This window comes from Bos mutus, chromosome 2 (assembly GCF_027580195.1).
Source record: "Bos mutus isolate GX-2022 chromosome 2, NWIPB_WYAK_1.1, whole genome shotgun sequence".
In the NCBI taxonomy this organism is placed as follows: domain Eukaryota; kingdom Metazoa; phylum Chordata; class Mammalia; order Artiodactyla; family Bovidae; genus Bos; species Bos mutus.
This window is the reverse complement of record NC_091618.1, coordinates 64,553,816-64,570,826: the sequence shown is the minus strand read 5'-3', so window position 1 is coordinate 64,570,826 and position 17,011 is coordinate 64,553,816. Positions and strand designations below refer to the sequence as shown.

At 42.1% G+C, this 17,011-nt stretch overlaps 1 protein-coding gene across 1 annotated transcript in view; it reads right to left on the bottom strand.

Annotated features, from left to right (window-relative positions):
• Positions 1-17,011, bottom strand: part of SCTR (secretin receptor) — a 76,994-nt gene that overhangs the window by 46,477 nt on the left and 13,506 nt on the right. The window contains exon 2 of the mRNA XM_070389329.1: positions 15,151-15,256. Within this exon, the coding sequence (XP_070245430.1) occupies positions 15,151-15,256 (106 nt within the window). The remainder of the gene's footprint in view (positions 1-15,150; positions 15,257-17,011) is intronic.

The window sequence follows — 17,011 nt, the reverse complement described above, 5'->3', positions numbered from 1 at the left end:
GAGCCTCCTCCTCCCCAGACTGTACAGACTGCACTGGCCCCACAGAGCCCTCCTCCACCACCCACAAGCTCTTCCTCCTCCAGCTGAAACGCTTCCTTTCACGCTATCTCTCACTCAAATTAGACATTAATTGGCACCAACAGTCTCTCTCTTCCTCTATTTTTTTTTTTCTCAAATGCAAATCTTCTTGGGGAGAGTGAGAATATCAGTCACTCACAGTTCAGTCTGGATCGCAAAATAAACAATCCTCAGGATTTGCAGTCAAAAGATGTGGGCTGAGAGTCCTCTTTCAGCACTGGGTGATCCTGTGCCTCTAAGAGCCTCAACTTCCTCATCTGTGAAGTGGGATGGTAATCATACTTAACTGCATGGGTTGCTTTAAGAACTAAAAAAAAAAAAAGTCTAAAGTGCTACATAAATGTAAGTTTCTTGTTTCTGAAAAATGAGCCAAGGTCAGCTGTGGCAAAGAAAGGATAGGGAGAGGTGAGCTCTGGGTAGGGTGAGGGTTGTCCCAGGGTGTTTGTCTGCCAGAGGCCATCAGGGGCCAGGAGAATCCAGAAAAGGACCTGGAACGTTTGTTAGAGAAACTGCATTAAAGGCCAGCATGTAAGACACACTGATACATGCCACTACATGAATGAACCTTGGAAACATTAGTGAAAGGAGATAGACTCAAAGGTCACGGACTCCATTCGTACGTAATGAACAGAGTCAGTGAATGCACAGAGACAGGGAGTGGATGTACGGTTGCCAGGGGTAGGGCAGAGGGAGGAGGGAGATGAGGAGCGATGGGTACAGGTTTTATTTTGGGGTGATGAGATGAGAATGCTCGGGGCTATATAGAGGTGGTGGTTGCCCTGTGAATGCACCAAATGCTATTGAACTGTTCAATAAGATGGTTAATATCATGTGAATTTCACCTCAATTAAAAGGCACACTGACCCCCTAACCCTTTAGAAGGCAGCCCATGTTCTTTGGGAGTGGGGAGCCCACTGGCAAAGAGAAGAGGAAAAGGGGATGGTGAGTCCCCACTCTGAAGGCAAGGACATGAAGACCCAGAGAGGATCGGGGTCTTGCCCAAGGTCACACAGCCCCTAAGTGACAGAGCAGTGCACCTGCCCAGGTCTGTCCAACCACTAAGCCCACACCTTTCCTGCCACCCCTCTGTCTCTGGAACATTCCTCCCTAGGGTGAGGCAGAGCCCTGCCACCAGCCAGCTCTGAGGGGGTATCAGCTTCTGAAAACAGAGTAATAAATAGCCCAGTAAGGCAGGCCATGCAGCTATTAGGGTGACCCTGAAATGCTCCCAGGAAATGCTGGGAAGGCCTTGGTCACCTAGCCCAGAATAGCTGAGGAGTTAATTTTTTATCTGTGATAAGTGTGCCGAGTTTGGTGACAGCTTGGTGAGTGGCGTTTCCTGTGCCTCTCTTAGCATTCAAACATTAACCTCCTCCCCAGGGAAGACCAGTCAGCTTAACCATTAACCCTGTACCCCCAGCAGAGAATCTGCCAGCCCCCTCTGGCCTCAGGCACCAGACAGATCCTTCCTGGGGATGGAAGGGCCTTCAGGAGTCATGCTCCTGAGCAGAGTTACAGGGTTGGACCCACATCCAGGCAGCCTCAGCCCAGCCCCTCCACCCACCAGGTTCTGATGGGGATACTGGGGCTGAGCCTACCCAAGGGCTCCATGGCTTTGCTGTTTCTCCTGTTTTCTTTCTTTGAGGGAATCTTCCCCTGCAGCCACCACATCCATTCTAAATTCCATGATGGCTTTTCTGGCTCAGCTTTCTCAACCTCTGAGCAGAAAAGGCCTGAAAACTTTCCCAGGAGGCTGGGTCCTCACACATCTTCTGCCTCAGGGGCTTTTAAACCAGGTTTTCAGAGCAACAGACACTTTTTCCTAAATAAAAGTTGCAGAAGGCCAAAATGCAAAAGAGATCGAAGAGGTCTGAGCCTTTGTGCTAGGGTGGGGTCAGCCTGGGCCCTTCGCTCACCAGCCTGGCAGGACATAGTGGCAAACACTGCGAGTAAAGGACGGCCTCACTGCATGGAGAGAGCAAGGTCTCCCCAAGAGCTCACAGCAGAACCTGGCGGGAGTCCCTAATGAGCCCTCTCAGCCCTGGATGCCCAAGTAGGACTCTGGGAACAGAAGACAGTCAGACCTGCTGCAAGTCAGTCAACCTGGGTATATTCACAGCCTCCCCGGTCCTGCAATCTGAGGTCAGCGCCCACAGGGTGATGGGCCAGGTCAGGCTCTGGGAAGCACCTGCCATGGGCAACGTGGCCACACCACTCACCTCGGCTGGTCTGTGATGAGCTGGTCAAGCTGGGAGCAACCACATCCTCTACCACAAAGGCTCTGCCTCATGTCCCTCTGTCTCCTTCAGGTCTCCTCTGTCTACTCTCAGTCAAGGGTCTGCACTCATTCACCTTGTAAGTCAGTCAACAAACACACACCAAGTGCTCGGTCTTAGAGGAAAGTGACACAGTCTGTCCCAGTCCAGCAAACACATCTCCACGATGCAGTGCAGATGTGCCAGGAGGGAAAGAAATGTTGGGGGTGGAGGTGGGGTGGTCCTGCAGAAGTCAGGGTGGCCAGCTATGCCAGCAGAAATCATCTCCTGGAGGAGTGGCTGACAGGACTGGAGAAGAGGAAATGGAGCCGAACCAGAGGGATCAGTACGTGCAAACGCCCGGAAGCATGAGAGAACTGACATGGTCAGAAAGTTGTAAGCAATTTGGTTGAGCCAAGTGGAAATATTTGGAGTGGATGCATGAACAAGGGCCAAGTCAGGAGCTGAACCTCATCCTGGAGCCCTGGGGAACAATGGCATATTTAAACACTTCAGATGCTAATTTTTAAAATAACCATCTGTAACTTCTTGATGTGAGCTGAAGTTTACCATCATCTCTCCCAGGGGCCTGACATTCTGGGCTTTATCCCTAAGGCCTGAATATAAGTCCCACACTCTGTCACTGGAATTTTAGACATTTTCCTTGTGGACATGCAGGCAGCTGCTGTTCCTGGGGTGGCAGAGGGTGCCCTGGAATTCAGGAGGCTGTGACTCAATGGTGGGCCCCCTCTGAGCCATAAGGTCCCAGTTTGGTTCCCCCAAAGCACCTTCCATAGCCAGCATAGGGGAAGGAAGTTCTCATCCTGCCCATCCCTCATACAGAGGCTAGTAACTTGGCCAGAGCACATCACAGCATCCACACTGCTTGACCTCTGCTTCCCATGGCACCATCTTCCTCCTGCCTCCACTGCACCTGGTGGGTAAGTGCAGGGATCTCAAGGCCACTCTTCCTACAACCTCAGTCTCAGTTGCCACCCAAAGAAAAGTGTTCCCCAGCCCAATCCTCCTCTGAAGTCTCCATTATGTGTGTCTTGATCTGAACTCATGATTTTCATCTCTCTTCGCCCAAAATACTCTCCCCTCCTCGTAAGGTGCTGCAGCCACCTTACAACCTGGCGGTGCATGTCACACAGTGAGCAGAAAGAGAGGAGGAATATGGGATCTGATAACACCCAGGAACTCTGCATGAGCTCTTGATCTTTTGTGATGTGTGAAAAAGCAACCCCTATATGATGAAGCTTGCATATCAAGTCTCTGCCAAGTGTACAAAAACATATTCCTAAGCCATAAGAGAGGAGTCTACATGCCATCAATCTTACCATTTTCATCTCAAAACAAGAAGTGTTAAATATTTTTGAATGACATAGTTTTGGAAGTTTTGGCCACAGCAATCAGAGCAGAAAAAGAAATAAAAGGAATCCAAATTGGAAAAGAAGAAATAAAACTCTCACTATTTGCAGATGACATGATCCTCTACATAGAAAACCCTAAAGACTCCACCAGAAAATTACTAGAACTAACCAATGACTATAGTAAAGTTGCAGGATATAAAATCAACACACAGAAATCCCTTGCATTCCTATACACTAATAATGAGAAAACAGAAAGAGAAATTAAGGAAACAATTCCATTCACCATTGCAACAGAAAGAATAAAATACTTAGGAATATATCTACCTAAAGAAACTAAAGACCTATATATAGAAAACTATAAAACACTGGTGAAAGAAATCAAAGAGGACACTAATAGATGGAGAAATATACCATGTTCATGGATTGGAAGAATCAATATAGTGAAAATGAGTATACTACCCAAAGCAATTTATAGATTCAATGCAATCCCTATCAAGCTACCAACAGTATTCTTCACAGAGCTAGAACAAATAATTTCACAATTTGTATGGAAATACAAAAACCTCGAATAGCCAAAGCGATCTTGAGAAAGAAGAATGGAACTGGAGGAATCAACCTACCTGACTTTCAGGCTCTACTACAAAGCCACAGTTATCAAGACAGTATGGTACTGCCACAAAGACAGAAATATAGATCAATGGAACAAAATAGAAAGCCCAGAGATAAATCCACACACATATGGACACCTTATCTTTGACAAAGGAGGCAAGAATATACAATGGATTAAAGACAATCTCTTTAACAAGTGGTGCTGGGAAAACTGGTCAACCACTTGTAAAAAGAATGAAACTAGAACACTTTCTAACACCATACACAAAAATAAACTCAAAATGGATTAAAGATCTAAACATAAGACCAGAAACTATAAAACTCCTAGAGGAGAACATAGGCAAAACATTCTCTGACATACATCACAGCAGGATCCTCTATGACCCACCTCCCAGAATATCGGAAATAAAAGCAAAAATAAACAAATGGGACCTAATTAACCTTAAAAGCTTCTGCACATCAAAGGAAACTATAAGCAAGGTGAAAAGACAGCCTTCAGAATGGGAGAAAATAATAGCAAATGAAGCAACTGACAAACAACTAATCTCAAAAATATACAAGCAACTCCTACAGCTCAACTCCAGAAAAATAAATGACCCAATCAAAAAATGGGCCAAAGAACTAAATAGACATTTCTCCAAAGAAGACATACAGATGGCTAACAAACACATGAAAAGATGCTCAACATCACTCATTATCAGAGAAATGCAAATCAAGACCACTATGAGGTACCACTTCACACCAGTCAGAATGGCTGCGATCCAAAAGTCTACAAGCAATAAATGTTGGAGAGGGTGTGGAGAAAAGGGAACCCTCTTACACTATTGGTGGGAATGCAAACTAGTACAGCCACTATGGAGAACAGTGTGGAGATTCCTTAAAAAACTGGAAATAGAACTGCCTTATGATCCAGCAATCCCACTGCTGGGCATACACACTGAGGAAACCAGAAGGGAAAGAGACATGTGTACCCCAATGTTCATCGCAGCACTGTTTATAATAGCCAGGACATGGAAGCAACCTAGATGTCCATCAGCAGATGAATGGATAAGAAAGCTGTGGTACATATACACAATGGAGTATTACTCAGCCATTAAAAAGAATACATTTGAATCAGTTCTAATGAGGTGGATGAAACTGGAGCCTATTATACAGAGTGAAGTAAGCCAGAAGGAAAAACATCAATACAGTATACTAATGCATATATATGGAATTTAGAAAGATGATAACAATAACCCAGTGTACGAGACAGCAAAAGAGACACTGATGTATAGAACAGTCTTATGGACTCTGTGGGAGAAGGAGAGGGAGGGAAGATTTGGGAGAATGGCATTGAAACATGTAAAATATCATGTATGAAATGAGATGCCAGTCCAGGTTCAACGCACAATACTGGATGCTTGGGGCTAGTGCACTGGGATGACCCAGAGGGATGGTGTGGGGAGGGAGGAGGGAGGAGGGTTCAGGATGGGGAGCACATGTATACCTGTGATGGATTCATTTTGATATTTGGCAAAACTAATACAATTATGTAAAGTTTAAAAATAAAATAAAATTAAAAAAAATATTTTTGAATGAATGCTTTTATTTTCACACAAATCCCATAAAACAGATGTGGAAATTGAGGTCCAGAGACATTAAGGATTTGTTTAAGATCACACAGTCTAATTTAAAAGCCTGGGCCTCTCCTTTCCCCTCTCCTCACCTCCACTCCTCTTCCTTTTTCTTTCCTTTCAAAAATTGAAATGAAATTCACATACAGAGATGGGATTGCCTCCACCTTACAGCCACCATCACAAATAGACTAGATGTCAAACAGTTGTCTTCCCTGGAGCAAGGAAGCAGACAGGAAGGGAGAAGAGAGGGGAGCATCACAGACACAGCTAAGAGGACAAGGAGGCTACGACACAGCAGGAACAGCAGCTCGGGTGGTGGCTGGTTCCTGGGAGTGTGTGGGGTTGGGTGGGAAAGGGGTCACGGGCCTGGCCACGGGGGACAACAAGAAAGCAGATAACCAACAGCTCAAGAAGTTCCTGAACAAAGACCATGACCTGGAGAGAAGAGTACTACAAAAGAATATGCCTGGTGAATAAGTTAGATGAAAAGGATCATTTTCCAGAAACACTCAAACTACTAAGACGGAGGCAGGAGCAAACAAAAATCAGAACAGACCTCTAACTAGTCAGGAGACTTAATCTGTAACAAAAAATCTCCCAACAAAGGAAAGGCCAGATGGCCACACTCATGAAGTCTAACAAACATTTAAAGAATAATTAACACCAAGCCTCATCAAACACTCCCAAGATACTGAAAAGGAGGAAACACTTGTAAAATCATTCTATGAGGCCAGGATTATCTGATACCAAACACACATAAAGACTCTACAAGAAAAGAAAACTACAGACAAATATCCCTGATGAACAATGATACAAAAATTCTCAACAAAATACTAGCAACTGAATTGAACAGCACATTAAAAGAATTATACACGATAACCAAGTGGGATCTATCTTTGGGATGCAAGGATGGTTCAACATATGAAGATTGCTTTGTGTGATGCACCACATTAACAGAAGAACAAAAAACACATTATCATCTCAACCGGTGAAGAATCAACATCCTTTCATGATAGAAACACTTAAACTAGAAATAGGAGGAAACTATCTCAATAAAATAAAGGTCATATATGTAAAGGCCACAGTGAACATCACATTCAGTGATGAAGCCCGAAAGCTTTTCCTGTAAGATCAGGAACAAGACAAGGATACCCACTTTTGCCACTTATATTCAGCGTAGTACTGGAAGCCCTGTACTGTGCTGTGCTTAACTGCTCAGTCATGTCCGACTCCTTGCAACCCCATGGACTGTAGCCCGCCAGGATCTTCTGTCCATGGGGATTCTCCAGGCAAGAATACTGGAGTGGGTTGCCATGCCCTCCAGGAGATCTTCCAAACCCAGGGATTGAACCCAGGTCTCCCACATTGCAGTTGGATTCTTTACCATCTGAGCCACCAGGGAAGCCCAAGAATCTGGAGTGGGAAGTCTGTGCCTTCTCCAGGGGATCTTCCTGAACCCAGGAATTGAACCAGGGTCTCCTGTATTGCAGGCGGATTTTTTACCAGCTAAGCTACCAGGGAAGCCCACTGGAAGCTCTAGTCTACAACAGTTAGGCAAGAAAAATAAATAAAAGAAGGAAGGAAAAAAGTAAAATTATCTGTTTTTAGACAATGTGATCTTACATGTAGAAAGCCCTAATGATTTCTGAAGTGGATTCAGCAAAGTGACAGGGCAGATATAAAAGCAATATACAAACATTACTAATTATCAGAGAAATGCAAATCAAAACTATAATGAGGCATCATCTCACACCAGTCAGAATGGCCATCATCAAAAAATCTACAAACAATAAATGCTGGAGAGGGTGTGAGGAAAAGGGGACCGTCCTACACTGCTAGTAGGAATATAAACTGATATAGCCATTATGGAGAACAGTACGGAGAGTCCTTAAAAAACTAGGAATAACTCTACTATACGATCCAGCAAACCCACTACTGGGCATATACCCTGAGAAAACCACAATTCTAAAATACACGTGTACCCCCGTGTTTACTGCAGCACTATTTACAACAGCCAAGACAATGGAAGCAACCTAGATGTCCATCAACAGATGAATGGATAAAGAAGATGTGGTACATATATATAGTGGAATATTACTCAGCCATAAAAAGAATGAATTTAAGTCAGTTCTGAGGTGGGTGAACCTAGAGCCTGTTATACAGAATGAAGTAAAACAAATATTGTATATTAATACACACATATGGAACCTAGAAAAATGGTACTGATGAACCTATTTGCAGGGAAGGAATGGAGATGCAGATGTAGAGAATGGACTTGTGGCCACAGTGGGGGAAGGAGAGAAGGGGATGAATGCAGAAACTAGCATCAACATATGTACACTATCATGTGTAAAATGGATAGCTGGTGAGAAGTTCCTGTATAACACAGGGAGTTCAGTCTGGTGCTCTGTGATGATCTAGAGAGGTAGGGTGGGGTTGGGAGGCTCAAGAGAGAGGGGATATGTGTGTAGTTGTAGCTGATTGCATTGTTGTGAGGTGGAAGTGAACACAAGATTGTAAAAATTTTTTAAAAATCAACACACAAAAATTAGTTGCATTCCTATGAACTAATGAGAAACAACCTACAAAGGAAATTAAGAAACAAATCCATTTATAATAGCATTAAAAAGAATAAAATACTTAGGAATAAACCTAACCAACAAGATGAAAGACTTACACACTGAAAACTACCAAATGTTGCTGAAAGAAACTAAAAACACAAATAAATGGAAAGACATTCTGTGTTCATGGATTGGATGACTTAATATTTTTAAGATGTCAATACTACCCTAAGTGATCTACAGATTTAATACAATCTGTATTAAAATTCCAATGACAAGGAGTTCCCTGGTGGCCCAGTGGTAAGGACCCACTGCTTTCACTTCAGGGGCCCAGGTCAGGGAACTGAGATCCTGCAAGCCACATAGCATGGCCATAAAAAAAAAAAAAATCCAAATGACAGAAATATTTTAATATTTATTTATTTAGGATTTATTTAAAATTATCAGTCTTCCCTGGTGGCTCAGACAGTAAAGAATCTGCCTGCAATGCAGGAGTCTGGGTTCCATCCCTGCATTGGGAAGATCCCCTGGAGAAGGGAATGGTTACCCACTCTAGCATTCTTGCCTGGAGAATTCCATGGACAGAGGAGCCTGGCAGGCTACAGTCCATGAGGTTGCAAAGAACTGGACATGACTGAGTGACTAACACTTTCCTTTTCAGAAATAGAAATATTCATCCTAAAATTCCTAATGGAATATCCAAGGATCTTGGAATAGTTAAAACCATCTTGAGAAACAACAAAGTTGAGGATCTCATAATTCCTGATTTCAAAACCTATTTGAAAGCTACAGTAATCAAAACAGTGTGGTACTGGCATAAAGACAGACATATAGAATATAGACAATGGAATACAGACAGACATATAGAATAGGCCAATGGAATAGGATAAACATCCCCCAGATAAACCTTCACATGTATGGTCAAGTGATTTTTTTTACCAAGATGCCAAGACCATTCAATGAGAAAAAGACTATCCTTCCACAAATGGTGCTGGGAAAACTGAATGTCTAAATGCAAAAGAATGATTCAGTTGAGTTCAGTCACTCAGTCCTGTCCGACTCTTTGCGACCCCACCAATCGCAGCACGCCAGGCCTCCCTGTCCATCACCAAGTCCCAGAATGGACCAAGAACCTAAATGTAAGAGCTAAAATTTTTAAATTCTTAGGAGAAAGTTCTATGGGATTGGATTTGGCAATGCTTTCTTGGCTATGATACCAAAAGATCTGATAACACAAGTAAAATTAGGTAGATTATAGTAAGTCAAACTTTAAAACTTTTGTGCATCAAAGGACTCTTGCCTGGCAAATCCCATGGACAGAGCGGCCTGGTAGGCTGCAGTCCATGGGGTCGCAAAGAGTCGGACACGACTGAGCGGCTTCACTTTCACTTTTCACTTGCATGCATTGGAGAAGGAAATGGCAACCCACTCCAGTGTTCTTGCCTGGAGAATCCCAGGGATGGGGGAGCCTGGTGGGCTGCTATCTATGGGGTCGCACAGAGTCGGACACAACTGAAGCGACTTAGCAGCAGCAGCAGCAGCATCAAAGGATACAATCAAGAGAATGAAAAGGTAAACTACAGAATGACAGAAATTATTTTCAAATCATATACTGATAAGGGGCTAATATCCAGAATATATAAAGAACTCCTGTAACTCAATAATTAAAAACTAAACAACCCTACTTAAAAATGGTCAAAGGACTTGAGAGAACATTTAGTTAAATAAGACATACAAATAGCCAAGAAACACAGGAAAACATGCTTAACATCACTAATCATCATGAAATGAAGATCAAAACCACAATGAGATACCATAAGGCAATCACAAAAAGACAAAAACTATGATTCCAGTTATTTGAAGTACCTAGAACCATTTCATTCATAGAAATAAAAAGTAGAATGATGGTTCCCAGTGGATAATGGAAGAGGGAAAAGCAGTTTCTGTTTAATGGGTACAGAGCTCCAGTTCTGCAATATAAAAGGTTTTTAGAGATTGGGTGCTCAATAATGTGAATTTAACACAACTGCACATTGAGAAATGGTTAAGATGATGAAATTTATGTATTTTTTTAGATTATATTTCTTTAAAGTAAACATACAGATGGCCAACAGGCACATGAAAAGATGCTCAGCATCACTAATCATCAGCCAAATGCAAATCAAAACCACAATGAGATGTAATCTCACACCTCTCAGAATGACAATTATCAAAAAGACAAGAAATAACAAGTGTTGACAAAGATGTGGAGAAAATGGAACCCTCATGCACTGTTAGTGGGAATGTAGATTGGTACAGCCACTCTGGAAAAACTATGGAAAGTCCTCAAAAAGTTAAAAATATAATTATCATGTGATCCAGCAATTCCACTCCCAGGTATTTATCCAAAGAAAACAAAAACACTAATTAGAAAAGATAATGTTCATTGGAGCATTATTTACAATAGTCAGGATATGGAAGCAACTCAAGTACACATCAGTAGATGAATGGATAAAGCAGATGTGGTATATATACACAATGGAATATTAGTCATATAAAAGAATGAAATCTTAACAGTTGTGGCAACATGCATGGACCTAGAGGGTATTATGATAAGTGAAATAAGTCAGATAAAGATAAATACTGTATGACTTCACTTACATGTGAAATCTCTAAAACAAAACATATGAATAAACAAAACTAAACAGAAACAGAGTTACAGATACAGAGAACAAACAGGTAGTTGCCAGAGGGAAGTTGGGTGGAGGAGGAAAGAAATAGATGAGGGACATTAAGAGATACAAATGTTCCAGTTGCAAAAATATATGAGCTACAGGTATGAAAAGAGGTGGCAAGAATACACAGAACTGTACAAAAAAGATCTTCACGACCAAGATAATAACGATGGTGTGATCACTCACCTAGAGGCAGACATTCTGGAATGTGAAGTCAAGTGGACCTTAGCATCACTACGAACAAAGCTAGTGGAGGTGATGGAATTCCAGTTGAGCTATTTCAAATCCTGAAAGATGATGCTGTGAAAGTGCTGCACTCAATATGCCAGCAAATTTGGAAAACTCAGCAGTGGCCACAGGACTGGAAAATGTCAGTTTTCATTCCAATCCCAAAGAAAGGCAATGCCAAAGCATGCCCAAACTACCACACAATTGCACTCATCTCACATGCTAGTAAAGTAATGCTCAAAATTCTCCAAGCCAGGCTTCATCAATATGTGAACCGTGAACTTCCTGATGTTCAAGCTGGTTTTAGAAAAGGCAGAGGAACCAGAGATCAAATTGCCAACATCCGCTGGATCGTTGAAAAAGCAAGAGAGTTCCAGAAAAACATTTCTTTCTGCTTTATTGACTATGCCAAAGCCTTTGACTGTATGGATCACAACAAACTGTGGAAAATTCTGAAAGAGATGGGAATACCAGACCACCTGACCTGCCTCTTGAGAAACCTGTATGCAGGTCAGGAAGCAACAGTTAGAACTGGACATGGAACAACAGACTGGTTCCAAATAGGAAAAGGAGTACGTCAAGGCTGTATATTGTCACCCTGCTTATTTAACTTCTATGCAGAGTACATCATGAGAAACACTGGACTGGAAGAAGCACAAGCTGGAATCAAGATTGCCTGGAGAAATATCAATTATCTCAGACATGCAGATGACACCACCCTTACGGCAGAAAGTGAAGAGGAACTCGAAAGCCTCTTGATGAAAGTGAAAGTGGAGAGTGAAAAAGTGGGCTTAAAGCTCAACATTCAGAAAACGAAGATCATGGCATCTGGCCCCATCACTCCATGGGAAATAGATAGGGAAACAGTGGAAACAGCGTCAGACTTTATTTTTTTGGGCTCCAAAATCACTGCAGATGGTGACTGCAACCATGAAATTAAAAGACACTTACTCCTTGGAAGGAAAGTTATGACCAACCTAGACAGCATATTGAAAAGCAGAGACATTACTTTGCCAACAAAGGTCCGTCTAGTCAAGGCTATGGTTTTTCCAGTAGTCATGTATGGATGTGAGAGTTGGACTGTGAAGAAAGCTGAGCGCTGAAGAATTGATGCTTTTGAACTGTGGTGTTGGAGAAGACTGTTGAGAGTCCCTTGGACTGCAAGGAGATCCAACCAGTCCATTCTGAAGGAGATCAGCCCTGGGATTTCTTTGGAAGGAATGATGCTAAAGCTGAAACACCAGTACTTTGGCCACCTCATGCAAAGAGTTGACACATTGGAAAAGACTCGGATGCTGGGAGGGATTGGAGGCAAGAGGAGAAGGGGACGACGGAGGATGAGATGGCTGGGTGGCATCACCGACTCGACGGACATGAGTTTGGGTGAACTCTGGGAGTTGGTGATGGACAGGGAGCCCTAGCGTGCTGTGATTCATGGGGTCACAAAGAGTCAGACACAACTGAGCGACTGAACTGACTGAACTGAACAGGTATGAAATGTACAGAGAGGGGAATATAGTTAATAACTATGTAGTATCATAGTTAATAACTATGTAGTATCTTTGTATGGTCACATATCATAACTAGATTCATCAATGGTGATCATTCTGAAATGTATAGAATATTAAATTACTAATTGTGTAACAGAAATTAAATAGTTTTATAGGTCAATTGTACATCAAAAACAAATTCATAGAAAAAGAGATCAGATTTGTGGTTACCAGAGGCAGGGTTAGGGAGAATTGGATGAACGTGGTCAAAAGGTACAAACTTCCAGTTATAAGTACTAGGGATGTAATGTATACCATGATAAAGACAATTAACACTGCTGTATGGTATGTATGAAAATTGTTAGAATAATCCGAAGAGTTCGCATCATACAATTTTTTTCCATTTCTTAACTTTGTACCTATATAAGATGACAGATGTTCACTTAACTTATGGTGATAATACTTTCATTATGTATGTAAGTCAAATCATTATGCTATATACCTTAAACTTTTGCAATGCTGTATGTCAACTATATCTCAATAAAACTGGAAGAAAAATAAATAGGTGAAAATGGTTAAAATAGTAAAATTTGTTGTAGGTATTTTACTACAATTAAAAAAACAAAACACTGACAACATCAAATGCTGGCGAGGATACACAACAACAGGAATGATCATTCATCGCTGGTAGAAATTTAAATGGTGCAGACACTTGGAAGAGACTTTTCAATAAAGTCTATTGAAAAGAAATTCATATAACATAAAATTAACCACTGTTGCTGCTGCTGGTAAGTTGCTTCAGTCATGTCTGACTCTGTGCGACCTCATAGACAGCAGCCCACCAGGCTCCCCCGTCCCTGGGATTCTCTAGGCAAGAACACTGGAGTGGGTTGCCATTTCCTTCTCCAGTGCAGGAAAGTGAAAGCATTTTAAAATGTAGTCAGTGGCATTTAGCACAGTCGTGTGTGGCCAGCACCTCTACCTAGTTCTACACATTTCACCGCCACCAAGAGGCAGTGCCTACACAGGTGCTCCGCGTGCCCTTTCCCCTGGGCCCCTGACAGCCACTGATCTAACTTTTGTCTCTGTGAATTTGTCTGATCTAGACGTTTCCTATAAGTAGAATCATATCATGTGCGTGTGTGCTTGGTCACTCAGTCGTGTCTGACTCTTTGGAGCCCCATGGACTGTAGCCCACCAGGTTCTTCTGTACATGGAATTTCCCAGGCAAGGATACTGGAGTTGGTTGCCATTTCCTACTCCAAGGGATCTTCCAACTCGGGGTCAAACCCCTTGTCTCTTGCCTCTCCTATATTGGCAGGCAGATTCTTTACCAATAGCACCACCTAAGATTTATCCACATTGCTGCATGTACCAGTACTTCACTCCTTTTTAAGGCTGAACACTATTCTATTGTATGTACAGACCACATCTTCATCTTTCATCAGCTGACAGACACTTGGGTTGTTTCTACCTGTCAGTAACTGTAGCCAGTACAGTGAAGACCTCGTCTGTACAAATCTTTGTTTGACTATTTGTGAAGGATTCTTTTCTTAATGCCACATCCTCCGCTACCTTTAGATGAGTAAAAGCTAAGAAGATAAGTGAAGGAAGGGAGTAGAAATAAAATTAATATGTAAAGAGCAAATTAATAATATTGACTGTCTTGACTAATAATAATAATTAATATTTAAATTAATAATCTTTAAGATGCACCTATATTTAACATCTTTATCTTACATATATTTATAATTCTAATATACTTTATCACCTCTGTTTTATAGATCAGGAAAGTGAGGCTCAGAACATTAAATAATTTGTTCACATTCACACAGCCAGTGAGGGTCAGCCAGCAATGGACCCTGAGTTTCCCAGACCCCACACTGCCTTTCTGTTACCTCCCCCGTCATACTAGCAATGGAGGTGACAGAATGGATAAGAGGTACACCACCAAGACAAGTAACTCTCACCAAAACACTCACCTGGGTGAAGTCATCATGCAGAAGCTAATGATTCAAAAACCCTGGTTGTACCCATAAACTCAGAGAAACAAAGAGGGGTGATGATGTGGTTTTCAGCACGTGTAGACAGCTCACCAGGGTCACTCTAGACCCTTCCCCTCTGCTTATTCTCTGAAAAAATACAGCTGGCCCAGCCCCTACCTCCCACCAACCCACTGGACCTGGACATGAGCATATCCCAGAGTGGATGCAGGTAGGCACGTACCTGGGGCTGGATGCTCCACGCTCTCCCGGGAGAGCTCCTGCAGGCACTGGTCCCTCTCCACCCGCAGCACCCGCAGCACATCACACAGTCGAGGGGGGGTACCAACCTGAAAAGCCAAAGCCAAGAGCACTAGTCAGCACCACAAAGCCGATTGTAGCACATAAGGCCTCTCTGTGGCAAGACTGGGGCCAGACAGCAGAGATTCAAAAGGAGGAAGACAGAATAGCGAAAGTAATAAAAAAGAAGCGGACTTCTATCCCTTCTCCAGGGGATCTTCCTGACCCAGGAATCGAAGCCGGGTGTCCTGCATTGCAGGTGGGTTCTTTACCAACTGAGCTATCAAGGAAGTCCCACAGATACAGAAACAAACTAGTAGTTACCACTGGGAAGAGGGAATGGGAGACGGACAAAATAGGGGCAGGGGAGTAAGAGCACAAGTTGTTAGGTATAAATAAGCCACAAGGATACATTGTACAACACAGGGAATATAGCCCATATTTTATAATAACTGTAAGTGGAGCATAACCTTTAAAAATTGTGACTCACTAATTGTATACATCTGTAACCTATATAATATTATACATCAACCATACTTCAATAACAATAGACTTGTAAGAAAAAGTAATTTAAGCTATAGACTTTAGTTAATGTATCAATATTGGTACAGCAACTGTAATCAATGCACCACTTTAATTAATGCAAAACATTAATAACAAGAGACACTGGGGAGGAGGGATTGAGAGGGCTATGTGGTCATTCTTTGTTTCTGCACAATTTTTCTATAAACTTAAGTCCTCTCAACAAAATAAGTTCTATTAATTAAAAAAATAACTGGGAGAACTGAGTTCACCTAATTTAAAGACTTGATGCATAGCTATAGTAGTCAAAAGAACTTGGTATTAGCAGAAGAATAGGCAACAGTGTTATAATAATTGGACATCTATAGATAACAAAATAAACCTAAGACTCATACCTAATATAAAAATTACCTCAAAATAATGATGGACTTGAGTGCAAAAAATTCAACTAAAACTTTTAGAAAAAACACAGGAGAACACCTTCAAAATGCAGAGCAAGATAAAGATTCTTTATACTTGACACCAAAAGCAAGATCCATAAAAAGAAAAACTGATAAACTGGACTTTATCAAAACTAAAAACTTTTGCTCCATGAAAAACAATGTTAAGAGGATGAAAAGACAAGCTATAGACTAGGAGAAAATATCTGCAATTAACAAATTAGGATTAACATCTAGAATATATAAAGAACATTCAAAACCTAATAGTAAACAAATTTTAAAAATCTAACTAGAAGATAGGAAAAATGCATGAAGAGACATTTCACAGAAGAAGATATACAGATGGCAAACAAGAACATGAAAAGATGTTCAACATTATTAGCTATTCAGTTCAGTTCAGTTCAGTCGCTCAGTCGTGTCCACCTCTTTGCAACCCCATGAATCACAGCACGCCAGGCCTCCCTGTCCAGCACCAACTTCCAGAGTTCACTCAGACTCAAGTCCATCGAGTCAGTGATGCCATCCAGCCATCTCATCCTCTGGCGTCCCCTTCTCCTCCTGCCCCCAATCCCTCTCAGCATCAGAGTCTTTTCCAATGAGTCAGCTCTTTGCATGAGGTGGCCAAAGTACTGGAGTTTCAGCTTCAGCATCATTCCCTCCAAAGAAATCCCAGGGCTGATCTCCTTCAGAATGGACTGGTTGGATCTCCTTGCAGTCCAAGGGACTCTCAAGAGTCTTCTCCAACACCACAGTTCAAAAGCATCAATTCTTCGGCGCTCAGCCTTCTTCACAGTCCAACTCTCACATCCATACATGACCACAGGAAAAACCATAGCCTTGACT